This window comes from Prionailurus bengalensis, chromosome E1 (genome assembly GCF_016509475.1).
Source record: "Prionailurus bengalensis isolate Pbe53 chromosome E1, Fcat_Pben_1.1_paternal_pri, whole genome shotgun sequence".
NCBI classification, from domain to species: Eukaryota; Metazoa; Chordata; class Mammalia; order Carnivora; family Felidae; genus Prionailurus; species Prionailurus bengalensis.
In genome coordinates, this window is record NC_057347.1 from 57,449,184 (window position 1) to 57,466,508 (window position 17,325).

Below are 17,325 nucleotides of genomic sequence, written 5' to 3' on the forward strand. Positions count from 1 at the left end.
GTGGCTCTGGTGAGAATGCTTGGAAAAAAGTTTTCACGAAACTTCAGGATCAGATGGAACCTGGCCTGAAGCCCGATACTCCCAGAGGGCTCCCTTTGCTCCGCATTTGAGCCTGAGCGCTGGCCTGTGGGCGTCCCCGGAGACCATCTTCTCTGGGGTCTGCGGGCCCGGCTGGCTGTCTTCCCCGTGGCCCCGGTTTTCTGGCTCGTCACTCCGTCCTGTCTGTGCCGCTATCCCAGCCAGCCCCAAAGGGCAGCCCGCTCACATAGCTGGAACAGCCACGGAAAGTCCGGGCCTGTGGTGTCAGCTGGGTCGTTCCAGCCCGGCCACCCCCGCCGTGTGCAGCAGGCTGTGTGCCTGGGGGGACGGTTCTTAGTCCTGTCTCCCCGGACAAGTTCAAAGGCCTGAAACACAAACAGGCTGAGGGCTTGTCCGAAGGGACGGGGATATCGGCCTTCCCGCGTCCGCTGCCGTGAGCGTCCCCTGGATCGCGGTTCACCGCGGGGAGGCCTCACTTGTCTGGAAGCCAGGATTCCCCGGCCCCGGCTCGCAGTTAGGCGGTGGAGGCCGAATCCCCCCCCCCAGGGAGGAGGGGACCCCAGGGCAGGAGGAAAGGAAGGTGCCGAGTCCGCTAAGAAGGGACCCATGGACTCCGCTATTGTGGAAATGACACGTGAGTGACCTCCGAGGACACACATGTTTAAGGGGGGGCCCGGCGTCCATGTTTGGTATGTTCTGTTCCCACGGTTTAGAAAGCGGGCAGGTGCAGCTCCGCCTGAGGGAGAAGTGGCCTCTGGAGTGGCAGGTCTCCAAACTCCGGTGACGGGAGGGGCTTTGTCATAACCCAGAGAGGTCCCGTGTCTCTGGGAGAAGGGGACTGTGTAGAGGTGGCAGCTCCTGGGAGGGAACACCCTGTCCCCTCACTGGCGGGTGGCGTGCGTATAGCCTCAGGCCAGAGGGTGTGACCCCGCACCCAAAGCCTGTGTGCCACTTGTGGGAGAAGACAAACCCGACGGCCTTCCGCCCCTCCGGCAGGTCGGGATCTGGGGGTTGGGGCCTCACCCCCAAGCCCGTGCCAGGCCCCTGGTGGCTGCCCGGTGCTGAGCTGCAGGCCGGCCCCCGTGAATCAAACAAGCACAGCTAAGTGACTTTGCTGTTTTAATCCAGACCGTGCCCTACTCTTCCACACTGTCCCCTCCCTCTGGCTAGGCCACGTTTCCGTGGTTCTAAAGTGCCTGGGTTAGAACAAAAAGCAACCTGCAGTCTCTATAAAAATCAGTGGCCTTTGCAAGATTGAGCTTCTGTTGTCCGTTTGAAGTCAGGGTTCGGATCTGGCCCCGGGGAAGCGGGGGGCCTGCTGCAGGCCCCAGGCAGCCAGGCAGCCAGCCAGGCTAGACCTGTAAGAGCAGGGCCACGGCCGCCAGGATCCACTTGGCCGCCTTCTCTTTGGTTTTGAGGTTAAAGGTCCACACGTAGGTGGGGCCGCGGATGCGTGTTTTGTACACAGGACACTCATACATGTTCTTGGTCTCCATGCGGTCCACAGGAATGGCCTTGATGAAGACGACGGGCATGGCTGGCGTCAGCTCCTTCAGCCTTGCTTCGGCGATGACTCCGGTCTGGGTGTCCCAGCGAGCTCCTGCAGGACAGCGCAGCGAGGTCAGGGGGGCCCGTGGGGTCATGCCCGGGCGCCGTGTGGCGTGCTGGCCGTGAGCCACACCGGGGGCCGGCGGGGTGCCGGGGCTGGACTGGCACAGGGGTGGCTGGAAGCGGAGCCGTGAGCGGAGGCCCGGGATGGGATGCGGTACACGCGGTGCCCCCCGGGACCCCGCCACGTGCCTCTGAGGGACAGCTCAGCCTAAAGCTCTCGGGGCCACCCGTTTACATTTGTGGTGTTTCCAGAACCTACCCGTCAGCCTTCTTAATTTCGGTGGCAGGAAATCGTACCTCCGGCTGAATGTTACGGGAGATTAACGTTCCCCGATGCCCTTCATATGTAGCGTCTAGCCTACGTGTGCACGCACAGTGCACGTGATTACATGTATGTGCACACGGAACTTTCATTTGCCTTTAACCAGACTGCTCTGTTTCTACTCATCCTGTTAATGGTGTTTGTATTTCCTGTCTGTGATTCCAAAATAAACACATAGAGCGACTCTTGCTGTGCTCGTCTCTGATATGGGGACCGGGGAGCCCCGAGCCCTTGCTGGCCAAGCCCTGCACCCCCTAGGTGAGGGGGCGACGTGAGTCGCTGCGTGGGCCGGAGGTCTGTGGTGCGGTAGCTGCCACTCAGCTCCACGGGTCTGAGGGACAGGGCTGCCCGGTGGCCTCAGCGGGTGCAGGACGGGGTGGCTGGCGCCCCCGGACATCCGGCTGTCCCGGGGCTGCCTGCTTCTCGCTGTCCTGCGAGGGCCACACCCCACACTGCCTTGAAACAGGGGCTCACGCCACTTTTGGCAAAGCCAAACCAGGCTGGCCGGGCTCTAGACTGTTGTCTGAGCGTGCCGTCTCAGCCGTGCCACCGACCCCGGCCGGCGCCTCTCCCACCTGCCCCTCCAGCCACTGCCTCTCCTCCAGCCCAGCAGGAGCGGCACCCCCGTTACCTTCCATGAAGAGCCCGTACACGTAAGCGCCCTCTCGGGGCGGGGCCGTCATGTCCTCCCGGTTCTTCTTGGTCACTTCCACGGACAGACACATCTTGTCCAGGGGCCACTCGTTCTTCCTGGCCATGGACTGCATGATGGCCGTGAGGAAGGACTGTGGGTTGAAGAAGCCGGCCAGCCACACGGTGGTGGGCAGGGCGAAGTCCGTCGTCCAGGCCTCGAGCTCCTGGTCCATGGAAGTATGCCATCGGGGTGACGCCCCGACCTTCCCGAGCCACGCAAATGGGTCAGCGAGGCCCAGCCTACCTGTGCCACAGCGGTACCCGCCGACTCCAGTTAAAATGTAACGGGAAGAGGGGCGGGGGGGGGGGGCTCAACCTTTGAGGACAACTTGGGGGCCTGAAGGAGGCTTTGATGAGCCGGCTCCCCGACGGGTTCCCCCCTGGGTCTTTGGGACCCGCCGTTTCCTCCCTGCTGCAGGAAGCGCCTGCGCTGTCAGGCGTCTGTGTGGTGTGGGCCGCGTCCTACCAGCCCTGCTGTGACACGGGCCAGGCCGGCGGGGGCCTCTGGCGGGGCCCACAGCCGCCCCTTCCCACCCCTCTCTCAGCCACGGTCCCGGAGGCCTTGGGGGGCGGGGCGGGCCTCCCGTGACCCGCGGAGACGGTCCTTACCCTGATTCGGAGTAGCAGGTCGGCAAACCAGGCCGCCAGGCCCATCATGGAGGGGTAGGCCCGGGCCACCCACGTGTCGGGCACAGTGTCATAGAACAGAGCCACGGACAGGTCCTCCATGTCAGTCGTGATGGTCAGCTCCCCCTAAGGGACAAATGGACAGGGCGCTGGTAGGCACGCAGACCGGGCCGGTCACACACCTTGTCTCCCCCTTCCCCCCCGCCCCGACCCCCCCCCCCCCCCCCGCCACCGCCGTGCCAGGGGCCCTCGAGAGAAAGCAGTTTGGCACAGAGCCCCGGTGTGCGCCACCCTGGCCTGGCAGGCCTGCAGCTCAGGACCAGGGAACCAAGAGGAGACCGTACTTCGCTAGCGCCCAGGGCCGGTCCCCGCCCCCGCCCTGCGAGGTGAGTCAGCTTGCGGCACCAGCCTGCCTCCGAAGTCGCGTCCCTGGGTCCCGGCTGACCCGTGTGTTTTACCTTTAGCCCCAGGTTCAATTCCTTCAGTGAGCGGCGCATCTCATTGGTAAGGATGTTCATCCTCTCGCACTCCTGGAAGGCGACCACCACGTACGGGGTCTTCTCGGCTGACTTCGCCATGATCTCGGCCATGTTGAATGTCTCCGGGACCTTCTCCAGGATCTCCTCCAGCACGGCCTTCACCTAGAGGTCAGTCCCCGACAAGCCCCGTCACCGCACGCACCTGCCGGCCCACCCCCGGCGTCCAGGTCGGGGAGCCTGCGTTGCACGCACACGGCTAGGACCCCTGGAGCAAAGGGCTCTGGGGGGGGGGGGTGTCTGAACAGCAGGGTGCAGAGGTGCAGCCACACATCTGACGAGAAGAGGGGATGTTGGCCGACAGGCTTTGACTATTTGGGTCCCATCGTCAAGACCATGGGACTCTGGCCACGGGGGCAGCAGACCACCCTAGCCTGGTGCCTTCAGACGTTCCCGAATGTCAGGTCATCTGACCGTGTCTGCCGTGTAGGCTGTTCCTGGGGACCGCGTGGTCACACCCTGTCCAGGAGTGGCCCGCATGGGGTCACGTACCCCACTGCGGTCGGGAGATGTGTGGTGTCAGTCATCACACCAAGAAAAGGGTCCTGAGGCCTCATAGCATCGAGGGTCTTGCGATCCAGAATTCGGTCTATTTACTGGGAAGCCCCCTACTTAGCTGCCTGTTACTAGAACCTGTCCAGGATTTCCTAAGCAGCGTAAACGTGCCGATTGCACACGAGAAGGCAAGGGGAGTGCAGGGAGAGGTCTTACGTTGTCTGGGTTGTGTTACTGGGGTGAGCCCACTGTGGTCGTCTGAGCTCATGGGGAGGGACTGTTATGCGTCCAGCCTGGTGAGCTCCCCCCTCGCCGCTCATGGGCCAGTTCAGCCACGTTAGAGGCTGAGGGGGGGAGGCCTGGGGCCTGTCAGCCGGCTCGCAGCCCCAGCCTGCTTTCTGGGGACGCACTTTCCGACCCCAGGTTTTGGGCCCCGCCCCTTCTCTGCCGCTGGGCGCCGTGTTGAGACTCCTGCCTTCTCCTCCCGAGATACTCCGGTGCCTGCTCCTGAGTCGGTCTCTTTGGGCTGCATTTCCAGGACCGTGCGGAACAGTTTCTCTGAGGTGACTGTCAGAAAGCCGATCTCTGCATTGGGGTGCAGGCCGTACAGGTAGGGACTCTCGGGGGGCAGGTTCTCGTTGATGTACTCGTGGTAACCCTGCAGAGGGGCGGTCGGTGAACAGGGCTGCCAAGGAACCTGTGTCCGCCGTTGACGAAGCATTTCCGACCAGAATGTTCCGCCCACGCCTTGCCCTCTGTACCAACCCCACTGGTTCTCTAACACCCCCCACCCCAGCCACATGAACGAAGCCTCCACGCCCCCTCCCCAGAGGCTGTGTTTCAAGCCATCCCGGCCTTCTTGCTCAATCACTGATACTCTGTCTGTGACGCCAGGCTGGCCCCCCGGAGGCGGCCAGGACAGCATTGCCCTTTGCTGCTGTTGCGTCATAGGGTGAGCTTGTGTCCCCGAGAGAGGGCCCCCTCACCTTGTAGTCCAGGTTGGGGGGGATCTGAAAGCCCGGGGCCAGCAGGGTCTCGCCCTCCAGCATCTCTGCCCGGACGTACTCCGCCAGGTACGTCCTGCAGAGCCGGCGGTCCCAGTCGTCCGTGATGTGGCCGCCGTACATGATTTCTCCAAACAAGTAGCGTAGGTCGTCCCAGGGCACCTTAGGAAGGACGGAGGCGGTGAGGAGAAGTACCCCCTGCCCCGTTGAGGTCGGTAAGAACCGACAGTCAGCCATCAGTGTGAGGTGAGGGCCGGCTCCTCCTGTCACCCCGTCGCCGCCTTGTCCGCTGCTCGGTAGGGTTACCAGGCCTCCCCTCCGCCCCCTGCCCCGCCCCATCGGTGTCTCACCCGGAGGCCCGCCCCTCCTTGGCGGGGTCCCGCCTTCTCTGGCAAGGGCTGCCCAGCGGCTCCCCTCTGCCCACGGCCTGGCCTCTGTGTCCCAGGACGTCCCGCTCCGAGGCCTGCCCTGCAGCCCCAACTTGTGCCCTCGCTCGGGCCATCCTTGTGACCCCCTGCCCGGAAACGTGCAGCCACCCGTGACTCCTGACCAGAGCGGTTTAATTCTGTGCTGACTGGGGGTGTGGACGCTCGGGTGCCGTTTCTGTTGGCCAGTCGGTCTGTGCAGTGTGTCCGTCCCGTGGGTCTTTCTTGCCATCCCTCTGGGCTTGCCTGGCGCCGAGTTTCCTGGCTCGTCGCCCCTCGTGCTGCGTGTGCCCCGCGGGGCTTTGCAGCACCGGGAGCTTCAGCCGGGGAGCTCACCTGCCCAACCTGGGGCGTCTGACCTTATGCTCAGCCCGGAATGCTCCTTTCTACCACCACTCACCAAGGCGACGCCCGACTTCCGAAGCCAGCTCAAATGCCGCCTCCTCCGGGAAGCCAGCAGGTGAGCTCCGGCTTCCAGGTGCCAGCACATCGCTGTTCCTTGCACACACAGCGCCGCCCGAGGGGGATCCTTGTAGTCCAGGTTAGGGGGGATCTGGAAGCCCGGGGCCAGGCACGGGAGCCACAGATGGCAGCCACACGCGAAGTTTCAGATTTGCCAGCACCCACGTAAGAGCCCTGTTCCAGCAGCAGTAACCAGCATGGAGACGATGAATTAATGAGGTATTTTCCGTTCTCTCACCTGCCCCAAGAGTACTCAGTACAGCTCACATCCCACCCGCAGTTTGGACTGGCGGCCGGTCCGCGGCTGCCTCCTGACACGGTTAAGAGCTTGCTGATTGAACGGTTGATGGATTTGGTCTTCTTTTACTCAAAATATTCACATGCTCTAAATTGTCATTTTGTGCCTGAGAATTTGTGCTCTGCCTGGTTATCTTGGGAATGTGCTGAGCTGCGTATTTCTGCGTTTTGCCTGTTTGCTTTGGGGACAGTCTGTTTGTTCTGGGAGGCCCCTGGCCCCACGAGCTGCCTCCTGTCCGTCCCCGCGGGGTGGGGGCCGTGGGACCAACAAGCAGGGACGGTGCCGGTGGGAGTCCTGGAGTGCACGTCGGAGACGGTGCCCGGCCTCTCCCGAGCGACTGCTCGGAGTCGGGGGCGGGGGGATACGAGCGTGGGACGTGGACATCATCCCAGGTGTTACCTAACGACAGAGGAGGGGTCCCGCCACCCCCAGCCTGGTGCACTTGGCTCGGCGGGACGCGCATTCCTGTGTCCTTCACTGCTGTCCGCTGGGCACGCGTCCTCGAGCAGTTTCCTACCCACCTTGGCTTCTGTATGTGCATACGATGGGGCGAAGAGTCTGAATAAACGTCTTTAAAAAACTCGAGCGAGACCGTTCCTCCCACGCTCATCTCCCCAGGAGACTTCTCTAACCGAAGTGCAGAGATGGCGGTGACCCTTCGTCGTGGCTGTTCCCTGCGTGTGCTTGTTTGCGAGTGCTGGAAGGCGGCTGCCAGTGTTCAGCTCTGACTCTAGCCCTCCCAACCTACGGGTGGAGAAGGCCTCGCCCTCCCCCTGGAGAGCTGACTGGTGGCCCCTCCTGCCTCCCGGGGCTGGGTTTCGCCAGGAATGAAGCCAGCACGCGACACCCTGCACTCGGACTCGGGCGGTGGCTGTCCCATGCGGTCAGGGCCAGGGCAGTGGCGCTGTTTGCCCTCAGAGGCCACCAGAGGTGGTCACAGATGGCCCCTGTCTTGGGCTGCTTGCGGGGAGCAGGTGTGCGGGGCTGTGCTCGCGTCTTGAGCTCTTTATGGCAGGGTGGGAAACGGGTGGGTGGCCCAAGACGTGCCCTTAAGCCAGCCGGGGGCTCTTCCCTTGCTTAACCCCTAAAGCTTGAGGCCGGGTGCCTGGTCAGGGGCAGAGCCGGGCTTCACTTGCGACCTTGTCCCCTTCGCTTGCGACCTTGCGTTGGGAGGGGTGCTGCCTTGTCCCGCCATCTGGCCCCCCGCCCCCCGCTGCTGCCCACCCCTGCGCCATGCCTCAGTCCCGTCTCTGCTGATTCGGGGGAGCCAAGGCGTATGGGGTACGCAGGCGTCTGCCTCTCCTGGGGGGTCACAACACTCCCGTGTCAGCACCAGGCTCTCTGAGCCAGACTCCAAGAGGGACCAGGAAGGGGGGGCGGCCGGCCACTCCCGGTCCTCCGAGGCCCCTTGCAGATCACTGCACACATTTACTTCCGTTTTCAGGAGAACGAAAGCAGTGCTCTTGTTATCCAGGGGGATTTTTCTGGCTCTCCCTTTAAACCTGGGTTGTGTCTCCAGACACTGCACCCCGGGGAGGTCCCTCATCCACTCCTCCCGCCCAGGGATTTCTGGGCAGGTCCCCCAAAATACCTGCCCCCGTGCAGTGTGCTAACAAGTGGGAAAATTGCCAGACAGCTGACAGGTGCTGCAGGGGTGGTGGCCAGGGCCTGGGTAACAACCGTCCTATCAGCCCGGTGGGGTCACGGGGCAGGTTTTCTTTGACTAACGAGCTCTACGTGATGCGTCCTGAGCATGAGGCGGGAAGGGTGGGAGGGCAGAGAAACCCGCTGGGCACCAGGCTCAGCCTTACCTTGGTGTTGGCCTCGAGGTAGTTGTATAGCACGTTGATGGAGATGGTGAGGTCCCCATTGTTGAAGGGGTACGACCTGTTCCAGCCCTGGGCCCCGAACTTGCGCCTCTCGGCCACCACGGCGTGGAAATAGCACAGGGCGAATAGGATGCACTTGAACTCGATCTCCTTGGTGCACATCTCCAGGGTGTCCTGTGGGGGGGCACAGGTGCCCCGGCTGGGACCCGAGTCCTGCCTCTGCCAGCAGCTTGCTGGGGGCGGGAGGGGCAGGGTGGGCGGGGACCGGCCACCTGAGGCCCCAGTCCATGAGGGCTAGAGGGGAGCATGATTTCCTGTGCTTCTGTCGTTCAGAAATGCTGTTCTATCACCTAAGTATTGATTTTAAGTCGGATTAAACTGCTTCCTAAATAAAACATTCCCAAACTCAGGACATTTCTGGATTCCTTTAACGAGAGGGACCGTCCTCAGCGGCGGCCAGCGCTCCCCCTCATGTGCATGTGAACACTAGCCCAGACTCTCCAGGAACAGGGGCTCGCTGTGCGCTCTTGGCACAATGTGCTCCACAACGAGATCTCTGTAGGCGTTACCAGACGGTACGGGGTGTCTTGTCTTCCTTAAAAAAGGTTTCAGACCCCACTGGGGAGATCAAGTGAGCGCACCCAGAAAGTTCTGGTGCGGAACAGAAGATCGGGGGATATGCTAGGGGCTTGTGGAAGGGGTCTGGTCGCGCAGGGACTCTCGAGGAGGGAGGAGCCCCACCGAAGCAGGTGGAGGCCCCGTGGGGATGGGCCGTGGCGGGGGGGGGGGGGGGGGGGCAGGGAGTGAGCAGCCCGGCAGCCAGAGCCAGTGAGAGCCCGGCCGTTCTCTTCTGCCTCTTGAGCCAGAGGAAGGCCCGGGGGGGGGGGGGGGGGGGGGGGCGGGCACAGCAGCCCCGAGCAAACCGCCTGGAGCAGGGCCCCTTCCTGAGGTGACGCACACTGCATTTACCTGCACTGACTCGCAGGTCGCGAAAGTGGTTAAAAGTACGCATTTCTGGTTTTTACAGCCGTAATTTGAACGCATCGCACGTTCGACTCAGTTTTGCACGAACATGTTGATTTTGTGGTGCAAGGTGCGAGTGCGCGCTGTGGTGTGGCGTGCTGCACCGAGGACCTGTGCGGAGGCGTCCCCACAGTTCCCCCCACAGTGGGGGCCAGGGGCTGGGGCTGCATGGGGGCCGGGGGGCCGGGGGCCGGGGACGCACCAGAGGGAAGCGCCTCACCTGAGTGAAGAGGTCCAGAGCCTTGTGCAGATTGGCGTGCATGCCCGTGGGCGGCTCGTTGGTGATCTTGATGGCGTTCTCCAAGATGCCCTGGGGGATGATGTGGGACTCGGGGCTGGGGGCGGGCTCGGCGCTGATGAACACGCGGTAGTCCTCGTGGCTGCCCGTGCTGTATCGCTCCACCTTCTTGTCCAGTGTGCTCAGCCACCGCGCCACGAGGTGGATGTTCTGCGGCCGAGACTGGGGCTCAGTGCCCACGCGCCCCTCTTCGCCGCAACCGCGTTCCCTGGCAGGGGGTGGTGCCCGCCGTCCACCCTTCCCCTGGGCGCGCTGGGGAATGTCAGCTACACGGCTGAGGCCTGGGAGTCCGTTCTTGTGCTCCGTTAATTCAAGACCCCCAGCCCCACGGTGAGTCCTTCCCGGCTGCCCCCGCCCCCCACCCCCGCTGGCACAAGGCTGGACGCTACGGTCCCCACCCCTCCCCTGAGAGGTTTGGGTAAAAAGGAATGGCCCGAAGCTGGGGTCTCCACGTGGGACCAGGCTGGCCCTGCAGACTGAGGTCAGCACACGCTGGGGTCTGTGGGAGCTGGGCAGGCCTAGAGGTGCTGGTTGAGGTGCAGGAGAGGGGGTGGAGAGGCTGCTGGGCCCAGCTGGGTTTACCCAAAGTGTGGACAGAGTGCCCCCAGGCCACTTTTGCTTCCCCCAAATGAGGAGGAGGAGGGGTGCTGTTGGCCACTCGGGTGTTTTGTGAACAGCATCTCTTTCGGGGTCCTCGGGCCTAACCCCAGCGTCCTGGGAGCCGCCTGTCCCCTCCCACGGTTGTGGGCATGAACCCCATGACCGGCTTTCTTTCGAGGCTTCGGGCCTGTCCCCGCAGCCGCCTCAGGGTGGGGAGCCCATGCACCAGAGGGGCGCCTCCGTACCTGCAGAATGACCCAGTGTCCCATCTCTGCCGCCACATCCAGAGCATTCTCGGCCACCACCTCTTGTCCCTGCCCCAGGGACACGTTGTGCAGTTTCCCGTTGTCTATGGTGAATCCCAGTTTCTTCCCTAAAGGAGAGGAAATGCATGGGGGGCCTCTGACGAAGGTTGAGGCTCCGCGACCCAGCTGAGAATTCCACACGCTTCCTGCTCTGTTTTGTATTGTGGTAAAACACACTTCAGAACGTCAAATTTACCCATTTAAGAACCATCTTAAAGCGTACAGTCTGGTGACATTTAATAGTCACGATGTTGTGCAACCATCCGTCCGGTTCCAGGACGTTTTCATCACCCCGAATGATGCCCCGCCCCTCCCCTTCCTCTCCCTCCACTGCTCCCCGCTCCCCCCGCCGCTGCCACATCAGCGGTCTGTCGCTACGGATTTACCTATCCCGGATGTTTCAGATAACCAGAACCACATAAATGGGGCCTCTGTGTCTGGCCTGGATTCCAACCGGCGCAGTGTTTTCTAGCTCCTTGCGGGTTGCGCGTGTTGGCACCTTATTGCTTTTTGTGGCTGAGCGCCAGCCCGTTGAATGGATTTACCACGTTGGGATTAGCCATTCAGTAGTTGAGGGACGCTGGGTTGTATCTGCCTTTTGGCTGAGCCAACAGCCCTACGAAGTACCTGCTCGGACACCTGTTTTCACGCTCCCTCCGATGCCCATCACTTTCTGGGTCTTTGACAGAAGCTATGAGACCTCACCGCGGTTTTGATGGGCATTTGCTGACGACCAATGATGTGGCCGCCCCCTTCTGTGACCCCCGCCCCCGCCCCCAGCCGGCCACACTCACCCAGGGCTTCCACATCTTTCAGGGGGTCGACGCCTGGGGAAAGGATGAAGAATATCGGCGTGGAGGGGCTGCTCTCCTCGTAGGACTTGGAAAACTCAACACTCCGGCCCTCCACAAATTTGCTGCCCATCTTCTCTTCCACGAAGTTCCTGAGGGAGATGCACTGGTCAGCCCCGAAGGCAGAGGGGGACCCCTCTGTGACCCCAGGGGGAAGGGCCATTTCTTAGTAGGCTTTCTAAGGCAGAGGATATCCCCGGCCGGAAGGCAGTCCTTGCGGGGGCTTTCCTCGTTGCAGGGAGAGGGTGTGGAGGGGGAGCAGGTGCTGGCAGCCCCCTGTCTCTGCCCAGCCCTGCAGGGCACACTACCCTAGAGAGGCCTGCATGCGAGCAGGTGAGGCCGTGTCATGCTGCCCCGTTTTCAGAGGCTCCCAGGTCACCTGGGGGTGGGGTGGGGACACAAGCCCCAGTGGGGCCACAACCCAGGACATCGCAGGTGAGCACGCCCCGGTGCCAGGAGGCCCCTGGGTCCTTCGAGCCCTCTGTGCCCCCAAGGAAGGGGTCGGGTCAAGTTCTCTGCTCCAGCAAGGGCGGCAAGAAGGAGAACACAGATGGGGCTCTGCGTCCTGGCGGTCCCCCGACCAGGGGTTGAGGAGGAAGGATGTTCATGTTGTAGCCATTTTGGTGAACTTCAAGGACCACAAAACATGGTTCATCAGAAAAATCACAGGGGGAAAAAAAAAGGAATGTACATCAATACCTCTCTTCACAAAAGCACTTCTTTGTTCCAAGTCCCAAACTGTCTTTCTTGACCCTCAGAAGTCTGGGGTCCATCAAGGCCCCTCTCATGGGAGATCTAGTGTTCTTTGGGGTGACCTTTGGATCTCGCTCTGCCCCTCTCCCTCCATCACTGACGGCTGAGCTTACTGTATTCTCAATGAGTCACAGGAGCTGAAATGCTAGGATTCAGTGTCTTTGGAAGAAGCAAGTCAGTCCGAAAGAACAGTGGGAGAGGAGGTGCTTGCTCTCAAGCAGCCGGCCATCTGGATGCTCTGTCCTCATCTTGGAGGACCGTCAGGTGGCCTCTTGGTGGCCTGCTCACTTGGAGGCCACCCCATGCCCTCCCAACTCCTTCCCTCTGACTCCGTGGGGAACCTCGGAGGCTCAGGACTTTCCAGGGACACTTTTACAGTGTTCACCCGCTGCTCTGGCCTTCACTGGCTTCTGTGCAGTTTCCCAAACTGACACTGGCTCCTGGCCAGGAGGGGTGGGGTGGGGGGGCACGCCTTCCAAAGGCCTCCAGTTGTCCTCGATTCCGGCCTTTGGAACTGGCTGGGAATGTGGATGCTAGGATCCTTGTCCAGGAAGGACTTCTGGAACGTAGGCAGGAATGTCACTAAATCACGGTTACTAATGACGTGGCCAGGCCACGTGGTCATTCTCTGCTGGTGAATTAACGATGAACGGCGCACACTGGTTCCTGATGGGCTCCGCCACTCTGGGCACCGAGTCCTTGGCAGAGGATTGCGGGAGCCCGCTCCCAGCCGCGACAGCCACAGTGGAGAAGCCACATCACAGAAACTGCTGTAAACCAGGGCCTTTGTTGGGAGAGATGTTTGCCGGCACCCCCACCCCCAGGTGCCGCCCTCTCTGGGCCAGTGAGCCTCGGGCCATGTGGGGGGGCCCCGAGTGAGCTCATGCTTTGAATGGTGCCTGGCACACAGTATGCCCTCGATGAGTGCTGCTGTTTCTCGCTGTGGATTTGAATTCCCTTGCTTTTAAGCTACACTGCTTCTCTATACCCAGGGACACTGCAGAAACGTCACAGCGGGATTTGGGTTCACCTGGTGTTTGGGGTCACCCAGGCCCCTGCAAGGTGCAGACGCTCATGGGGTCCGAGTTCCTTCCTTCGTGACATTGTATCGTGCCATGTTGGAGAGTGGGCGCAGGTGGTGACTCACCACAGTGCTCTGGAGGCAGCCGGCGGGGACACCCGAATATGCCCAGCTCCCCCAGGGGGCCGTGTGCCCGCTGTGCTGGTGGGGTGTGCGTCCTTCGCCCTGACCTTTCCCAGACTTTGTTCCAACGTCTTCCAGCATATGACGGGGATGTCTTGTTTCTGTCTGGCCCCTTCCTGCCCTGCCCGTGAGCCCCAGCAAACAGCAAAACAGAAATGTCTGTGAACAGCCAGTGGCAGAGTCCGGCCGCTGCTTTGGTTGGAGGGGAGTTCTGTTAGGGACACAGGCACCGTTTGGGGAATCTGGGTGCTTTTGGGCTCTGCTAGGACAAACAAAAGGCAAAGACACTATAATGTGTCATGTCGGAGAACAGACACTGAGCTTGGTTCCTTGTCTGCTCTGTCCTCCCTCCTGGTGGCATCTCCGTCCTCCCTGGTCGCCCTAGTGGGCAGGAGGGAAGTCCTCTCCGCTCCAGGGGAGGGTGGATGGGACATCTCAGGTGTCACCCGTGTGGGATCGGTGCAGGTGTTCTGTGATGTTGTGGCTCCGGGAGCCTTTCTGTGAGAGGACAGTCCCAGCAGGGGCGTGAACGGGATGGCTTGCCAAAAGGCCATGGTGATTAATTTTCCAATCGTGCAGACGTTTCGGGGGCAGAGAAATTATTCACGAAATTGGAACAGTTCTCTCTGCAAAGGAGCCAAAACTGAGGAAAAGATTGAGCTTCAATTTAGCCAGTGAGGGCATCAAAGTCCTGGGGTGCTGATGGCTTTGCCACTGTTCCCACTGCATCTTAAAAGGACTCTGTGTGGCCCCAGAGCCATTAACGCCCACACTTTGAAGAATCTTGACGGCTCAGGTGGGGTGTCCTGTGTCCCCATCACTTGTGCCTGAGGCTAGCAGGAGGAGGGGGCGGAGCGCTGGTGGGCGGGGTCCCCGTCCCGCCCACCCCCCACAGGGTGGGGCCACAGGCAGCTCCTCCCCCACCCCGGGCGCCACGCCCACCTGACGGCGTAGGTCATGCGGTCCGGCCGCATGCATCTCAGCACGCACAGCTTTTGCAGCGCAGTTTTGTTCTTCCACTCCTTGGGGAAGATCTCCTTCTCCGGGGCTTCTGACTCCACCAGCTTCTTCCACCGCTTGGCGGACCCTTCGATGTCGCTGTCCAGGTTCTTGAACTCATCCATCTCCGACAGGGCCTGGGGGCAGATGGCCTTTCAGCTCCCCGGCGCTGGCGGAGGGTGGGCCGCCTGGCTCCGCTGTGGGCCCCGGATAGAACCACGGAGCGCAGGAGCCGGGGCCGGCCTCCTCCCCCCCTCCCCCCAGAGGGCTGTGGGACTGGGGCCGCTCCCACCGCAGGGGACCCCATTCTAAAGGTCTTGTGAACGGAGACCCCCAGGGCCCCTGAGTGCGTGTGCCCGGAATCGGAGGGGCTTCCTTGGCCCTTTGCACTCGGCCAGAACGGGAGTAGGGGTTGGTGGTGGAGGGGCCGCCCCGCCCGTGGCTCAGCCTGCGGGGTGCAGGCAGGGCTGTGTGCGGGTCGTAAGGACCGCCGGGTTCAGACAGGAAAGTAGAGTTTCCTGCGAGCCGGCAGGTAGCCCTCTGCACCCCGGCCCCTCCTCCGGGGTCCGCCCCCCGCCCCGTTTCGCTGAATGTCCGCCTTGTAAACGTCCCCAGCGTGAGCCCCAGGGGCTGGGCGGCAGAGAGGGGTCGCAGTGCTGGGGCCCGCAGCCCACCTTGATGCCGCCCCATCCCTGGTGCTGCAGGAAGTCCACCGGCGACAGGGCCCCGGCCTTGAAAGGGAACCGCAGGAGGAAATCCAGCTCTACCGGATTCAGCTCTTTCTTCATGGACAAGACCTGGGGGGACACGGGGGCCGCTCAGATGTCACCCCACAACAGCAGGGCAGGGCGGCCGCCAGCCCCTGGCAGGAGCACCTGGGACCTCGGTCACAGACGTACAGACAGACGCAGGGCAGGCCGAGGAGCTCACACCCCTGGCCTGTGGGGGGAGCACCCTCCTGCCCTCTGGGTCCCGGCAAGACTTTCTTTTCACCTGACTTGCTGATTTTTTAAATTGTGGTAAAATACACAGGACACAAAACGTACCGCCTTACCCCTATTAAAGCGTAAAATTTTCGTAAAATCGTATCACCTCTATCTAGAAGCAGAGCTTTCTCTTCTTCTCAAAGGGAACCCCTGACCCTGTGCACAGCACACACCCCCCCCCCCCCCTAGCCGGGGCCACTGGTGACCCCAGGGTCTATGCTCTGTCTGGATCTGCCCGTGCAGTGGAATCCTGCAGATGTGGCCCGCTCCCGTCAGCTTCTCTCACTCTGTCCTCCAGGTTCACCCACGTTGTAGCCAAATGATGTTCCGTCGTGTGGAGAGACCACGTGTGGTTTATCCACTCATCCTCTGATGGACGTTTGGGCCACATCCACCTCGTGGCGATTATCAGCAGAGCTGCTGTGTTCGTATACAAGTCAGTTCTTTGGGACACGTACGTCTCCGGTACGTATACACATACGTTTCGGGACGGGGAATTTTCTGGGTCCTAGTCCGTGTCGCCTTGTCACGCGTGCCCACCAGCTCTGTGGGCGCCCAGCAGGCCGGGTCTCGGCCCTTGAGAGGTGGCTCGGCCCACTCCGTCCATCTGGCCGGGGAGCTGGGGCCGCGGTCACTGCAGCGCCACAGACGGCCGGCCGCGCAGCTCCTCTCCGACGCCACGGAGCAGAGTTTCACCCGAGTCAGACCCTCTCTCTCTTTTTCTTTCTGTCTCTTGGTCAGAAGAGAAACTCCTTTGGAAATTTAGGGCGTGCATCAAGTATCCTGCTGCCCCCTCGGCGGGGAGAAAGCGCACGCCGGGCCTGCCGCTCAGGAACTCATGCAGGTGAAGGAAAACCTCTTCGACCTGGACCCTGACTCATAGTTTGAGTTTGGAAGGGAAGCAAACTTCCAGAAGCTATCTAGAAATTCGTGTTTTCTGCCACACCCACGAGACCGTGAACCAGAGGGTGGAGGGGCTGTTTGATCGATTTAATGGAACAATCCATTTAATGGCTGTTTGGTCAATTTCAGCGGGTCTGTCTGTATGAACAGGAGAACTATTTATCCGTCAGTATCTTTACTTCCTTAAGCGATAGCGTTCGGCGTCCACGGTGTTTAACCGCCCGCTGGCGCAGGACTGCTCGCTTGGCATTAACGTAAATGCGGTGAGAACGATGTGTCTTTGTAGAATTCTCTTTAAGGGACCTCCCCTCCAGTGGTTGCCACCTACAACCGTGCCCGGTGTCAACAGAACCCCAAGCAGGTCCCCCAGCATCGTTTGATGACTCCAACGAACGCCATCACCTGGGAATCTGCATTGCGGGCCGCACTCTGAGAAGGGAGGCCAGACTTGCCTGGAAGGCCACCTGGGCCAGGAAGATGAGTTTGTCCCGTTCGAAGAGCCCTCGGGCCGTGTACATGTAGACAGAGTAGGTGATCTCGTCCGTCAGGTTGATCACTCGCTGCTTGACCTCCTCGGCCGGGGCGGTCTTCTGGATGGCTTTCTCGAACACCATGTTGAAGGCCTGGGGAAGGGGTGCATACAGGCTCATGGGGCTGGAGGCCACCCCGTGCTTCCTGTGGGGGCTCCAGTTTATTTCCGCGGCGGGTGGGGGTCTGGGGCACCTGGAGAGGAGCCCCTCCCCGGGGTGCCGGCCTGGAACAGATCCCGTGCCCCGGCTCCCTCTTCCCGCCCCTGTCTGCAGCCTGGACCCCGACTGTCCTGACGGCTGGGGGTTCTGTGGACTCCAGGCCCCCCGCCCCGGAGCCTGGCCGCACCCACACCTTGAGCGAGAACTGATAGATGGGGTTGATCTTGTTGAGGTCGTTGAGGATGAAGTACAGCAGGGACGCCCTCTCTGCGGCTGGCCGGTAGTTCTCTCTGGCCTCGTTGATTTTAGCCTCTGTGATTTTTGCCTCTTGTACCTCAAAAAAAAGATGGGGCTCGAGTGGGACGAGCAGGTG

General features: G+C 61.7%; 1 protein-coding gene and 1 long non-coding RNA gene across 2 annotated transcripts in view; one reads left to right on the plus strand and one right to left on the minus strand.

Moving 5' to 3' along the window:
• Window positions 1-1,141: 1,141 nt before the first annotated feature.
• DNAH17 (dynein axonemal heavy chain 17) overlaps window positions 1,142-17,325 on the minus strand; it is a 99,928-nt gene continuing 83,744 nt past the window's right edge. The window contains exons 68-81 of the mRNA XM_043585684.1: window positions 17,146-17,286; window positions 16,716-16,886; window positions 15,049-15,171; window positions 14,318-14,511; window positions 11,362-11,510; window positions 10,508-10,635; window positions 9,585-9,812; window positions 8,324-8,515; window positions 5,310-5,489; window positions 4,799-4,981; window positions 3,751-3,933; window positions 3,275-3,418; window positions 2,604-2,829; window positions 1,142-1,639 (exon numbers count right to left, since the gene is read on the minus strand). Coding sequence (XP_043441619.1) covers window positions 1,392-1,639; window positions 2,604-2,829; window positions 3,275-3,418; window positions 3,751-3,933; window positions 4,799-4,981; window positions 5,310-5,489; window positions 8,324-8,515; window positions 9,585-9,812; window positions 10,508-10,635; window positions 11,362-11,510; window positions 14,318-14,511; window positions 15,049-15,171; window positions 16,716-16,886; window positions 17,146-17,286 — 2,490 coding nt within the window. The 3' untranslated portion in view covers window positions 1,142-1,391. The remainder of the gene's footprint in view (window positions 1,640-2,603; window positions 2,830-3,274; window positions 3,419-3,750; window positions 3,934-4,798; window positions 4,982-5,309; window positions 5,490-8,323; window positions 8,516-9,584; window positions 9,813-10,507; window positions 10,636-11,361; window positions 11,511-14,317; window positions 14,512-15,048; window positions 15,172-16,715; window positions 16,887-17,145; window positions 17,287-17,325) is intronic.
• LOC122486160 lies at window positions 3,827-7,097 on the plus strand. The gene is made up of 2 exons (XR_006298035.1): window positions 3,827-3,939; window positions 4,862-7,097. It is a non-coding gene; the product is annotated as an uncharacterized LOC122486160 (long non-coding RNA).